The 13,456-nt window shown below is 44.6% G+C and overlaps 1 protein-coding gene across 2 annotated transcripts in view; it reads right to left on the reverse strand.

The window, feature by feature from the left end:
* Window positions 1-13,456, reverse strand: part of C2CD2 (C2 calcium dependent domain containing 2) — a 56,592-nt gene that overhangs the window by 11,276 nt on the left and 31,860 nt on the right. For both annotated transcript variants that reach the window (XM_006130532.3, XM_075912186.1), the window contains exons 9-13: window positions 10,413-10,540; window positions 9,571-9,742; window positions 5,059-5,172; window positions 2,255-2,382; window positions 989-1,301 (exon numbers count right to left, since the gene is read on the reverse strand). In XM_006130532.3, coding sequence (XP_006130594.3) covers window positions 989-1,301; window positions 2,255-2,382; window positions 5,059-5,172; window positions 9,571-9,742; window positions 10,413-10,540 — 855 coding nt within the window. The remainder of the gene's footprint in view (window positions 1-988; window positions 1,302-2,254; window positions 2,383-5,058; window positions 5,173-9,570; window positions 9,743-10,412; window positions 10,541-13,456) is intronic.

The raw sequence follows: 13,456 nt of genomic DNA on the forward strand, positions 1-13,456 counted from the left end.
ACAAAACAAAACACAACCCCACCAAGGAGAGGATTTGAAGGGGATGGGATGCATAAGAACTTCAGCAGCTACTGGACAGTGATCCTCAGACTTGCCTTTCCCCTAAACTAGTAACAGGCAAGTAGGGGAATGGATGGAGTCTATTGAACAGAGAATGTTCCCAGCTCATCTTCAAGCTGGTTTCTTTCAAGTTCAAAATCCCACCACTCTCAGAACAGAAGCAATGAGTCTCAAATTCATCTACAAGGTTAGCTGGGGAGGGGAAGAAGAGAGAAAATCTCATGAGCCAGGAGGCAGAAGAAGCGCCCTGGTTGCTAGCAGTCCACAGGCGCACTAAGACAAGTATCAGTTATGACAACAAAACAATTTGTCCCTTATTTAAAGAAAACAATCACATCCTGTGTGTCGTTCTCTTTTGTAAACAGTTGTATTATTGAGAAAGGCAAGAGGGGAGAGGGACAAACTGTTCAATGGGCATGTTTAATATTCACAATGAGTAAAAAGTTAATTAGGGATACACATGTGCTTTTGTGGGGGAGGGTCGGGGAAATCTATGTGCAGAGGAGATGGTGAAGAGCATTGTTCTCTTTATTTGGGCCCCTTGATATAATTTACAAGAAAGAATTTGTATCAGCAAATTTCAGTTTGCTCACCGATCTCCTCAGAGAAGCCAGATGACCTAATGCATTTGGAGTGGTTTACACTTTTGCTCTTGGAACAAGTCCTTGCATATTGTGACAGAGGGGTATAGCACAGGTAAATCTGTATTGTATGTTTTGTGGTTAAAGGATTTCGTTCTTCGGGGTCATCAGTTTGGCACTTTTCACCAGCACCAAATCCACTTGGAAGTTTAAGAGGGGGAAAAAAAAAAAAGATAAGACTGGAAAAGATTCACATGATAGCCCTGCTTGACAAAGACGCTCAAGTTCAGCTATAGGAATCAGCTCTTTGATACAGTTCTAGGTAAGCGTGAAGAGAGCTCATATACCTTTAGATTTTTTCACATTCCCAGATTCCAAGACACTTAATGAACTCCCGGACATCTCTTCACAGTTCTGGTCTGAAAGTACATTGCTGTGCCATTGTTGGCTGCTGTTATTCAAGTCCCACGCATTATGGCTATCTTCCTGTGGGTCAGTGGCAGGCAGCGTTTGTGAAGCAGCTGATGGTAGTTCTTTGTTGGAGGGGACTTCTGTGGTAAAATCCCCCACAGTGAATAGGCTGCCTTCTTTACATGAGCCATCCATGGCTGCTGCATAGTCCATCATCAGTGTGGCTTCACTGTCCTGAGATAAGGAGGTCTGCCACAGAGAGAGAGGTGGGAGGGGTGAACAATTACTATTTGTTGGACAAACCAACTGCCACCCCAAAGGCTTTAATTCATTCTTTGCACCCTGTCTGCATTGCCCTGCTATTTCCAGCAATTCACAGTATTGTGTATTCTCTTTGCTTCTCCTTTTCTTAGGAGAGAGCACAGCTAACTTAACTTCGGTTTCAACAAAATAGTTAGGGCTTGATTTAAACAAAGAATCTACTGCAGAAATCACTACTGGTCAGTGGAAGACTGTCCTTTCCAAGTTAGCATCTGTAAGAAAAAGGAACTAAAAAGGCATCAGCTTCCAGAAAAATCTAAGTTTTGGTTAACAACAACAACCACCAACAACAAAAAAGCTGCAGTAAATTTGACTGCACTGCAGCTCAAAAAATGGAGAAGCAACAGAGGCCTAGGAGCTATTGGGTAGGAAGAACAAACAAGATGTGAGTGGGGGGACAAAGTCAGAAAGCTACCTGAGGATATGGAACAAAAACTACTTCTTTTCCAATTGCCAGAGAGGGTGATGGGGCATTTAAAATAAACTAAAATCCTCTTACAGGAAGGTCAGTCTGAAAGGTGAAGCCCCCATGCCTAATCTAGACACTGTACTCTGGTAGAATTCTAACACCAGCTCCTTGCCTTGCTGCTGGAGTACTAGTGAGCCTGAACAGGTCCTCCCCAATCTCTAACCACAGCCCCCAACTCCAGGATAATGGTCTCTACCTAGTACAGTTTGTCATCTGGCTAAAACGTGTCTGAAATTCTCCGCTTGTAGGCTTAACTTGCAACGCTCATTAGCAAAGCAACAAGGATATACAACCCAGCTGCAGGAAAAACTACCAAACGGAAGAGAACAAAGTACGTGTTCACATATACTCAGCAAAGCAAAGAGTCTCTTCAGTGTTGGCCACTGAATGCAGGTGTGATTTTGAACGCTACCTTGGACACCCCAGATATGATAATGGTGCTCTTCTTTCTTGGAGACTTCAGTGTCTGCTTTGCAGACTCACTGAGCTGTCGAATGGCTACTTCAGCGACTGGGTCAGTGCCATTCAACACCAGCAGCTCTGAAAAGAAAGGAAAGTGCTTTAAGTTAAAAACAGGTATAAGAGCAGGAAGAGGAAAACTATTGGAATTTTAAACACCACATGAACTAAATAGAAGTCAGGAATAGGGGGCCAACTGCTGGGCTGTAATCTGAGGGCATGCCAGGGACATGGCCAGAACAGGGCTAGGTGGTTCTCCTTGCCACCCTCACAGGAGCCAGCCCAGGCCCTGCTGCACCGCCCAAAGGTTTCTCCACACATCCCATAGTTTGAGGGCCCCTGATCTAGATCATCCCTGACTGGTGTTTGTCTAACTGGTTCTTATGATGGCACTTTTCCTGGGCAGCCACTTGACCACGCAGCTTAAAGAGAACACAGCCTGCGGGACTCAACTCATTATGCCTCTACAACTTGACTGTGAGCCAATGATAACTCTGGGAATAGTTTTCCAACCAGTTATGTACACCGCCTTTTAACAGCTCCATCTAGATTGTATTGCCCGAGTTTAGGAGAAAGTCATACAAGACTATCAAAAGCCTTACTAAAATCAAGATATACCACACTGACTGCTTTCCCCTATCTACAAGGCTTGTTGCCCTCTCAGCTATTAGGCTGGTTTAAATTGGGGTAGGGAACCTCAGTCCTGGGGGCTGGATCCACACACCCCTCTCCCGAGGCTCCAGGCTCCCCCAGCATTGGGAAACAGGCTGCAGCACACAAACTACTAGGCTAAACCCCCACAGGCTCTGGACGTGCAAGGAAATATGGGGAGTGTCTTTCTGCTTCTCAGTTAGGGACCACATCAGTGAGGGGATTTTTTGTTTCTCACTTGTGTGAGGCCCCCAACTGATTTTTCTATGGGTCAATGGCTCCCCAACTCTCCAAAAAAGGATCCCCACCCCTGGGTTAAATGTTATAAATGAAGTAAATAAACCGGTCATAAAGAGGCCTATGCTAAACCAAAAAAAAAAAATTTAAAATAATTTGCATGAACTTAAATCTCTACATTAATGACAACAGCATATTATGGATCTTTGTCTGGGGTCAGCAAATCTTCATATTCTAGCAAATCCTCCAATCGTTTCAGGAACTGTGCTTCAAAGTATGTTCTTCATGTGCTAATCCTTACCCCAAAGGAGCAGTAAACTCCACTGCATGTACCATGTAAAGCTAGACTGGCTGGACATAACAGGTCTCTAGAAGTATTGATTTCCATGATAGTCTAGTTCCAAGAAAGGAGTGATGTTCACTAGACCCAAGGAGTGAAGGACACAAGGAGAGTGAACAAAGGAATAAATTTTTATAAACATGTATTTGAACTATTTTCAGATTGTACGAAGAGATCCACAAGACCATATAAATAAGGACACTGAAGATTCAAAATATGAAGGGGGGAAAAGGTGTTCACATTTATATACATATGAAGGGTCTGAATCTATATTTAATATATTAAAAAGCACATGTAAACACATGCCAAAAGTGAATTCCAGAGGAACAGTTCTATCACCACCTAGTACATTAAAAACACACTTCATCTTTTATCTACATGATGATTTACAAAAGATAGAGAAGCAGGCGCAGTGGGGATACATGTGTTGCTTAAAGTCACCGAGACAATGGAGAGAATCCAGGCTTCTGACTTCCATAGGCGGTTTCCTCTTCCACCATGTTAAACACAAGTGAAAGAGCACCTGCTCTGACAGGACCACTCAGCAGTGGCCCCACTCACAGGGGCTTTCGGGCACTCTCCCCTCCGGTGGAAGGGGTTTAGGAATTCTGGATTAGGAAGTCTTTGCAACTTCCCAATGCCTTAGATCACAGGGATGTATGGGAAAGAGATTTTCAGTTGATGAGGGGAGTGCAGAAGGTGTGTGTTACATAGGGTAAAGGTGCAGGGGGAGGGGAGGAGAGGAAAGAGTTGGGAGGAGCTGAGGTGCCAGAGACAGGCTCTGGCTAGGAGGCACTTTCCAAGGTGGCTCCTGGCCAGCAGGTCCCTCAGTCAGGCTCCCTGCCTGCCTCACCCCATACACCACTCAGTGGCTAGCTGCTAGAGCCATGTGCTGCATGAGCTCAGCTAGCAAGGGTGGGGGGCTGGGGAAGCTGTGTGTGCTGCCTGCCCTGCAAACAGGCAGCTCCCATTGGCCAGTTTCTCATGGAAGCACAAGCCCCCTGAAGACAGTCACTCATAGGCAGCAGGTGAAAGCCCAGCTGAGGAAGGCAAGCCCCACCCTGGCCCCTTCTGCTTGAGCCCTACCCCTGGAGCCAAGCCCCACCCACCCTCCAGCCTAATCCTTCCAGGCCATGTGGAGAGTTGGGGCTGCAGTGCTGTGGCCCCGGCCCCGGCCTTCCCCAGTGGCCGGGAGAAGTTGGGCTTCCACACTACAACCCCAGCTTTCCCCAGCAGCAGCCCCAGCCTTTGGCGGTTGTGCAGGTAGGCATTTTTGGGAAGGCTGTACCTTCCCTGGCTATATTACTGGCTGCCCATGTAGCCATTGCGAGTAACATGCTGGGGCAGGGCAGGCAGGAAGCCTGCCTGAGGCTCCTGACAGATTTGGCGTGTGGGCTATATTTTGCCTGGCCCTGCAGTAAGGCATAGGTCCTGCTGTTAATGTAATGTTGTAAATTAACGTTTTAAGATAATCTGCTACACAAGAGATTAAAAAGGATATAGACACGGGCTTTGGATGTTTCTCTCACCTGTATCTGAAGAGGATAACACTTTGCTGACTGGAGCACCTTGACAATGAATTGCTTGCACTGAGAAATCCTTTTCAATCACCTTCACTTTAGTAGGAGTTTTCACAGGAGAATCTGAGAAGCATAGAGAATGTATAAAGTGTTATAGGGATTTCCCTGGGGTTGAGTATCTGCATAATAGTTCACCAAAGGATGACATGAAAGTTCTCTACCAGTAGCCCACCGATCATCATAATCATTGAGAAATGTATGAGCAGATAGTATTTAAAGGAGTGGTGTATCTATATTGAAAATTAAGTTTAAGATCTTGGAGTAAAGGGATGTCACCAGGACGTGACATTCCTCAGAGGCATTCCTTGCAGGCAAACATCCCTGTTTGGTCTATCATGTATGCTATGTCTTATGCTATAGTCACTGGGCTGAGTCTGCAAACAGGCCAACAGAGAGACCATGAAATTAGCAAGAAAGGAAACCTACAGGATGAAACAAACAGGAGGTGGTGTGCTATTGACGAATAAAATAAATATTGGTCTGGTCTACCAGGAGAGACATCCATACTTACAGACCTAGATCAGTACAACTAGCATGCTTAGAAGTGTGAAAAATCCACACCGCTGAGTCATGTAGTTGTACTGATCTAATGCCCCGTGCAGACAATGCTGGGTTGATAGGAGAGCTTCTCTTGCTGGCATAGTGACCGGCTCTTTGGAAGGAGGATTAACTATACTGATATGAACTCTAAAAGCTGCATAGTAGCATCTTCACTAAAGTGCTACAGCTGCTGTACTGGAAGACAAGGATTTGGAGGCAAGAGAAACATCTTCACTAAAGTGCTACAGTGGTACAACTGCTGTACTGGAAGACAAGAACTTGGAGGCAAAAGAAACACAAGCTCCTTCAGCTAGGAGGCAAACTGACAGCAAGTACATCTCATGAAAGAAGTGTCAAAGTCTGTCTGGCTGTAAAGTGCTGCAGGGATTTTGAGAGAGCAATACTTTATTAGATGTGAGAGTACCTTGTTAAGTAAGGATGATGATTCTATCTTGCATGTCATTATTTGTTTCCAGGACTTTTACTTGCTACTCCTTGAATCTCTATATGCTTTGTCAAATAAACTTAAGATATATTTATACTGAGATCAGATCTAAGTGCTGAGTGTTTGGTGGAGCAGCTATCTAAGGCAAAACTGGAGCATACTGCTTTTTTTGGGAGCAGTAGATTTGTGTGTACTGCAAGTGACCAGTGGACCAGGGGGTGGGCTGGCTACTCCAGGGAAATGCTCAGAGGATTCCAGGATTGGACTGTGCCTATGGCTACCTAGCAGAGAACCAGCAATGCCTGTAAGACAGAGGGGAGGGCTTGTGTTGCCCATGGCCAGGAGACTTAGGAAGCAGACCCACAGACACACACAGACCAGGCATTTTCATGCTAAAGGCCAGTGGTAGCAAGGTGGCCCCCCGCCCCCAGGAAGTGTCACTAGGTAATCACACTGTTTAATAAGGAGGGATTCCAGTCGAGGATCCTGGTCAGGTGTCAATGGTAGCTGAGCACAGCAATGATCTATATTAAAGAGTTGGGGGCAGAGGAGATAAACAGATAAAGAAGTGCAGAAGTTAGTTTTAAAGCAGTGCATCTTCCATATAAGTAATCTGGTTTAATTTATAGCCTCTTATTGTGAGTATACACATATGGGTAGGTGGGAAGGATAAAGGGGTGGAAGAGAAGTGAATGATGCCACATTTTCTTCCCTTCCCTCATGTGACTGCCAACAGAAGTAATAAACCATTAAACTATGCTCCAAGAAAGTATTATGAATGTTAAAGCAAGATATCCCCACAATTTCAATTTCTGTTCTGGGAATACTCGGTGTCTTTGTTATGCATAGAAAATATGGAAAAACAAATAGACTGACAATCTGACATCTCATAGGCACATCTGTTAGCAGCTTGCTGCCTGTTTTTAGTCTCGTGCCATCTTTTTGCAGGAGCAGATTGAGAGATGGTCATCTTAACAAGGGTGTAATAAACACCCCAAATACAATGGATTTATATATTAATAGAAGCATTGTACGATCTACTCTTCCCCATTCTTAGGGTACGTCTACATTTGCACTCTAGTTCAACCTAGGGATGCAAATGTAGCCAATCGAAATTGCTAATGAAGCGGGGATTTAAATATCCCACGCTTCATTAGCATAATCTCACCCGTGCGCTATTCCGCTCCCCAGCTGATTCGAACCAGGAAGTGCGCTCTGGGACACATTAGTTCGAATCAAACCCCTTGGTTCGAACTAATGCTACTCCTCAAAAAATGATCAGCTAGCGAGCAGAATAGGGCATGGGCGATATTATGCTAATGAAGTGCAGGATATTTAAATCCCCGCTTCATTAGCAATTTCGGTCAGCTACATTTGCATCCCTATTTCAAACTAGGGAGCAAGTGTAGACGTATCCTTGGAGATTTAGTATTCTCTTAGAAAAGACACACAAAAACCCAGCCTCACCAATGAAAGACACCAAACATTCACACTACCAAGCAAAGGAAGTCCTGATCATTTCCTACCTTACTTACTTCAAAGGGAGCAAAATCAGCCTTCTAGTAATTGGCAAAGACTTCCATTGACTTCAGGGGTGGAAGAAGACCTGGCTTCATGTCAAAGAAATTTTTTTATCCCAAGTACCCACGACCACATCCACTGACCCATTAAGCACAAAACAAATCCCCATCCAACAGATATAGACCAGTGGTCTCCAACCTTTTTACACCCAAGATCACTTTTTAAATGACAGAACAAGCCAAGATCTACTGCCCTGCCTCTTTCTTGAATCCCCACCCCTTCCTTGAAGCCCCGCCCTTTCTATTCTCCTCCTTTCCATCACTTGCTACCCCCAACCCTTATACTGCTGCTTTTTCTCCCCAATTCTTCTGTAGGAAGAGGTTTTTCCAAAATTTGGCCTGTCTAGATTGGACCAAATATCAGAAAACCCCTTATTTTGGAAGCCCCCTTATTCCTTGTGGAAAGAGGAATATAGGGGTGACCGAAAGATCACCGTTGCTCTTTCACTAAAAGAAGCGGAAGAACAAACGCATCCCTGGATGCGGAAGAGTTTTTCTGGAATATCTCTGGAATCCTGAAACTCCTGTAGTCTGGTCGTATTCTCGCTGGGTTGAGACAGGATGTGTAGGCTCTGGGGTGGAAATGAGGGATTTGGGTGTGGGAAGGGGTGAGAGGTGCAAGCTCTGGGAGGAAATCTGGATGCAGGAGGAGGTGGATAAGGGGACGCTGGCTCGGGGAGGGGACTCCAGGCCGGGCAGTGTTGGGGTCAGATGTAGGGTTGGGGTACTAAGCAAGCCACAGACTTTTGAATGTGAGGGTTCAGGAATTTGGGTTGGGGTATGTGAGGGGCTCAGGGAAGAGGGTTCCAATGTCTGATAAGCTCAGATGTAGGGTCTGGGGGAAAGGGGAGTGCAGGAGTGTTATGATGCTGTGGCCAGATGGGGGCTTGGCCCCAATTGGGGGTTTGTTGGCCAGGCTTCATTTTTAAATAAAATACTATGCCAAACACAAAAAGTTTCTGCATTGTCTTTATTTCTGAGAAGGGCAGCGAACCTGTTTTGAGTCAGGGGTCACTGACCCACAGAAAAGTCAGTTGGTATGTTTTTTGCATCTCACTTGTGTGGCCCCATCCTCCAACGCCCCCTCCCCTATCCCCAAGCTTCACTAATGTGGCCCCAACTGTGTTGTTGAGAACAGAGGACATGGTACTGGGGAAGGGTGCTAGTGGGTGCTTTGGCAGGGGACAGGATGCTAGTGGGGACAGAGGAGAGGGAACAGGGTGCTGGGACGGGAGAGGACAGGTTTCTGCAGCTAGGGCCAAGGTGCCACTGGGGACAGAGTTCTGTGGCTGGGGACAGGGAAGAGGAGACAGGGGGCGCAGGGAGGGCAGGGGTGCCACTGGGGGCAGGGAGTCTCCTGTACTCGCCTCCTCCCAGGATTCCCCCCCCCCCCCCGCCCCGGGAAGCCTGGGGCCAAACCCCCCCACCCCCTGCGCGCCTGCCCTGGGGCCGACTCACCCCTCCTGCAGCGCAGGGAAGCTGCCACGCCCCTCCTCCGGGGCTAACGCCCCCTCCCACAGCACGCCCAGCATGCCACAGACCTGCAGGAGGGGAGTAGCCAGCGCACTTCTGGAACTCCCAGAAGTGGCGCAAAGCTGCAGGATTTCTGTCCACCCCGCGGGAAGCTGGGACTACCTCCATTGTTGCTGGAGGTAGGAAGTGGGGCTTCTCGGGGCTGAGGGGAAACGTGGGGGGGCCACCCCGAACCCCTCACGATTGACTGGTCAAGGCTCTGTGATCGACCAGTCGATCAAGATTGACTGGTTGGTGACCATGGATCTATACAATATTCCTTTTTCTTTCCCCCATCCCCTGCCAGAACTAAAAACCAGCACAAACCAACCAACCAAACATACATCTTGGCTTTGTATTTTAAAGTTTCTGCAATGTCTTCACCTGGGCTCAGTGCAGAATGTTTCCCTTCGAGTCGAGGTTTGGTTTTCACAGCAGTGACAGTAGTAACTACAGTCCCACAAGGCATTACAGTTCGATCCTTTTCTATCTTTGCGGCAGGAAGCTGAGTGGGAACTTGCCAGGATTTTGACTCATTAGGTTCTATGTAAGAGAACTAGAACGAGAAAGTTTAGTAATTAAAGTACACATTGAACCTCTCTGGTCCAGAACTTTTTGGTCCAGCAACACCTATGGTACAACAGAACCACAGATGTTGTTGGACCAGAGAGCCCCAGGGCCAGTCGCAAATTCCCAGTGGCCTCAAGGGGCTGGCCTTCCCTGGTCTGGCAAACTCTCTCCTTTGGGACCAGACCAGGAAGGTCCAACCTTAATAATTATATCTTAAAAGAAAAGAGGCACTCTTTGAAACAGCAGCTAGTATTGTAAAATGGACTAGATCAAAGATACTGACAAATGGTTAGTGCATGTTAACAAGATACCTACAGACTTTAAAGCATGCACCAGAGTAGTTGCAGGGCAGATTAACCCCAACTTGCCATGAATCAAGCGTTCATGTAGATAAGCCCTTAGAAGATGCACATTATTCCTGAAAGCTCGGATCATGACAGTCACAGATTTTGCTTTAACTAAGTATGTATGAATCACTGTTACATAAGTACAAAGTGAGTTCACAACACTACCATTTTGATTTAGAAGCATAAAGCCAGTTGCCATTTTGTTAACGGTTACATATCATGCAGGGGAATAGCGTGTTAAGCCTGTACTCTTAAAATGTACAACATAGTTAAAAAAAAAAATCAACCATAAAGATAAGGATGTGATACCTCTGCAGTGACAGATCCTACCACAGCGCTATGACAGCTGGGCTTGCTGTTCAGCGCAAAGCTTTGTTGTCCAGAAGGCTGTTTCTTGAACAAGTCTAAAGGTACAATTGCCCATGCTGAAAAAGAACCTAAAATAAATGAAAGTGACATAGTAAGATTTCGCCTGAGCTGTCGTCAGCTTTGTGGTTATTTTGAAACTGAGGAAAGCAGAAGCCATTGCTATTTTAAACTGCTGAGGCACCTAACATTGCAAGGAATAATCTCTACAGCACAATAAGGTATTTACTTTATAAAGAGACAGGATTATTTGTAGACAAAATTTTTAAAGAAGGATCCGTCGTTCTTGCAGGCTAGGTTTTTAGGATAGTTATAACACTGCTTGACAGAAAGGCAAGCAGATGCTGAATCATTAATACTTCACTTTAAAAACTATTCTTCTCTGCATCCAGGATACTTGGGAGGATATGAAAAGCATTAGGGACTCAACATTGATGTGGTTGTTTGAAAGACAGTCCAGCTGAATTTTCATTTTCTCCTCAACTGCCCTTGTCTTATACAGCCAGTCCCCGACTTACGAACGAGTTACGGACCAAACACTTGGTCGTAACTTGAAGTGTTCGTAAGTCGGACCCCAATTCATTTACATGCGACCACGCTGTTCGTAAGCATGGATCACGTTCCTAACTGAGGGACCGCCTTTACGATTGCTTAATGGGAGGTTTGGTCGAAAGTACGAACGGTCGTAAAATGACCATTCGAAACGAGGGGACTTGCTGTATTTCATAGAGAAGGTTTCCTGGATTCATATTAGATTGGCAGAGCTAACTAAGAGCATTGCATGATGTTCAGTGGTGCAAGTAGGACAGTACACCTTATGGCAAGTTATTTTTGGCTGATACATTAGAGACACTCCTTGCCAGCCATCCCCAGACCCTCCACCAGGTGCCGCGTATGTGTACTGTGCTGGGGCCTGTAGAGAGAGATGGGGAGCTGAGCGTGCTTCAGCAGCCAGAAGAGCTGCCAGCATTCTGCTTCATTCCCCACTGCTCCTCCCCCTCTTTTCCTTGCTGGAACTGCCAGCCCCACCCTCCCCAGCCCTGTGCACAGATGGGCAGCTCTGTGGAGGAGCAGGAAGTGGGGCTAGAAATTCTACTTATTTCCCTGCACGCACTATTCAAGAAGCAGGCACACCATGGATTTAAATAGAATATGGTATTTTCTGTCTAATTCACCACCTCTTTCTTAATGAGTCCCAAGATTCTGTTAGTTTGACTGCACACTGAATGGTTATTTTCAGAAAACTATAGTGAATCCAAGATCTGTCTCGAGTGGTAATAGTTAATTTAGACATTTTTATATGTATAGTTGGGATTACGTTTTCAATGTGCATTGCTTTGCCTATATCAACATGAAATTTGTTGCCAAGTCACCCAGTTTTGTAATGGCTTTCCCTGAGAAGGGAATTATTCTTCAGTGATGCTATTGATTTTATGTGGCAGGAAGCAATAAAAAAACCTCTACAATAGATGGACCTACATTAAAGTTAGACTGCTGCCACCATTATTCAAATTGCTCTAAGATTCAACAACCACCATCATCAAATGCAACTAATTTTTTTTTCAGAAAAGCTAAATCTGTTATTACCTTGTTCTAATGACCTTGTATTTATATACTGTTAATCTCTTTCTTAGCAAATCAAATAAAGGAATAAAAGTGTTCCATTAATGCTGTAGGATATGTGTAGTCGCTGACATTTTGAAAGACCATTATTAAAAACATATGGGCAGGACAGGTTTTGGGTTTTTTTTGGTAGGTAGGTGACAATACATACTTTGCACCCTTACTGTGAAGTATTACTAAAATATAGCTTTTGTGAGTTGTGTGAAAGTTTGTTTTTGGTACACGTGCTTCTTCCCCTCCTCCATATTTCCATATATACATTTTTAACAAAGTGACTATTACTCCCCTCACCTCTCCCCCCCCCACACACACTTGTTTGCTATGGGGGGAGGGGGGGGGGGAAGGGAAGTTACTTTCTGTATATTTCTGATTCACTACCATTTATCCCCCAACACTAGCTTATTGCCACATGAAACACTGTTGAAAACTGTTGGGCCAAACATCCCCAATTACCAAAAGCATAACAAAATATAAAATTCACCCATCCTTGCCTTGTTTTGTGATACTTTTGTAATTCCTTTTTGCCAACTTTGAATTTAAAAATACATTTGATATGACTAATATAGCACTCTAAATATGGCTTTCATAACATGTTATTAAAATATGGCTTACATAAGTTATAATATTAGATTAGAGCTTAGTTAATAGGTAGGAAGCAGAAGGCTGGAACAAAGGTGTGTAGTAGAAAGTTAATCAGTGTGCTCCAACTTTGTTTTGAGCCATTATTCACATATAGTTAAGAATCTGACAATACTGAAATTGAGAATAGCTGAAACTCAAAGCATGTTTTGATTTTTACAGCATAATCCTGACATACTAGCAAACTTACCCAAGAGGTGTAACATGTATTTTACAGTTTTTAGCTGAAATGAAACTCAAGGGTGCAGAAATAACGCTAAAAGTAAATTTAGTTAGAATGGCATTAAATTGCTATTAAAGATGAAAAAGGATTGAAACGTACTGACTGAACCTGCACAGTGAATTCTTAGTCCAGCATTCAGCAACAGTAGCACATGAGGTGGCTTGTATTGAGAAGGGTCTGTTAGTTTAAGAATTCTGTGCCATTTCATAAAACTGCAAGTAATACACTAATCTGGAACAAGGTATTATGGCTCACATAAAAATTGTGAAACTGAATGTCCGCTTTAATCTTAAAATCTCCCTTCTCACCAGCAATTCAAGAAGAAAACTATGTCTGCTCCTCTCCTGACCAAGTAGAGAGTTCCTCTAACAGAAAGGTTTTTCTTGTAAGTAGGGATAAGGATCTCTAAACTGGGGTGACAATCAAATACCATAGCATATAATTCCCTACAGTCAAAGTTTGATTATACATAGGTGGGATTAGTCAGTTTTGGCCTCAAACA

This window comes from Pelodiscus sinensis, chromosome 1 (assembly GCF_049634645.1).
Source record: "Pelodiscus sinensis isolate JC-2024 chromosome 1, ASM4963464v1, whole genome shotgun sequence".
In the NCBI taxonomy this organism is placed as follows: domain Eukaryota; kingdom Metazoa; phylum Chordata; order Testudines; family Trionychidae; genus Pelodiscus; species Pelodiscus sinensis.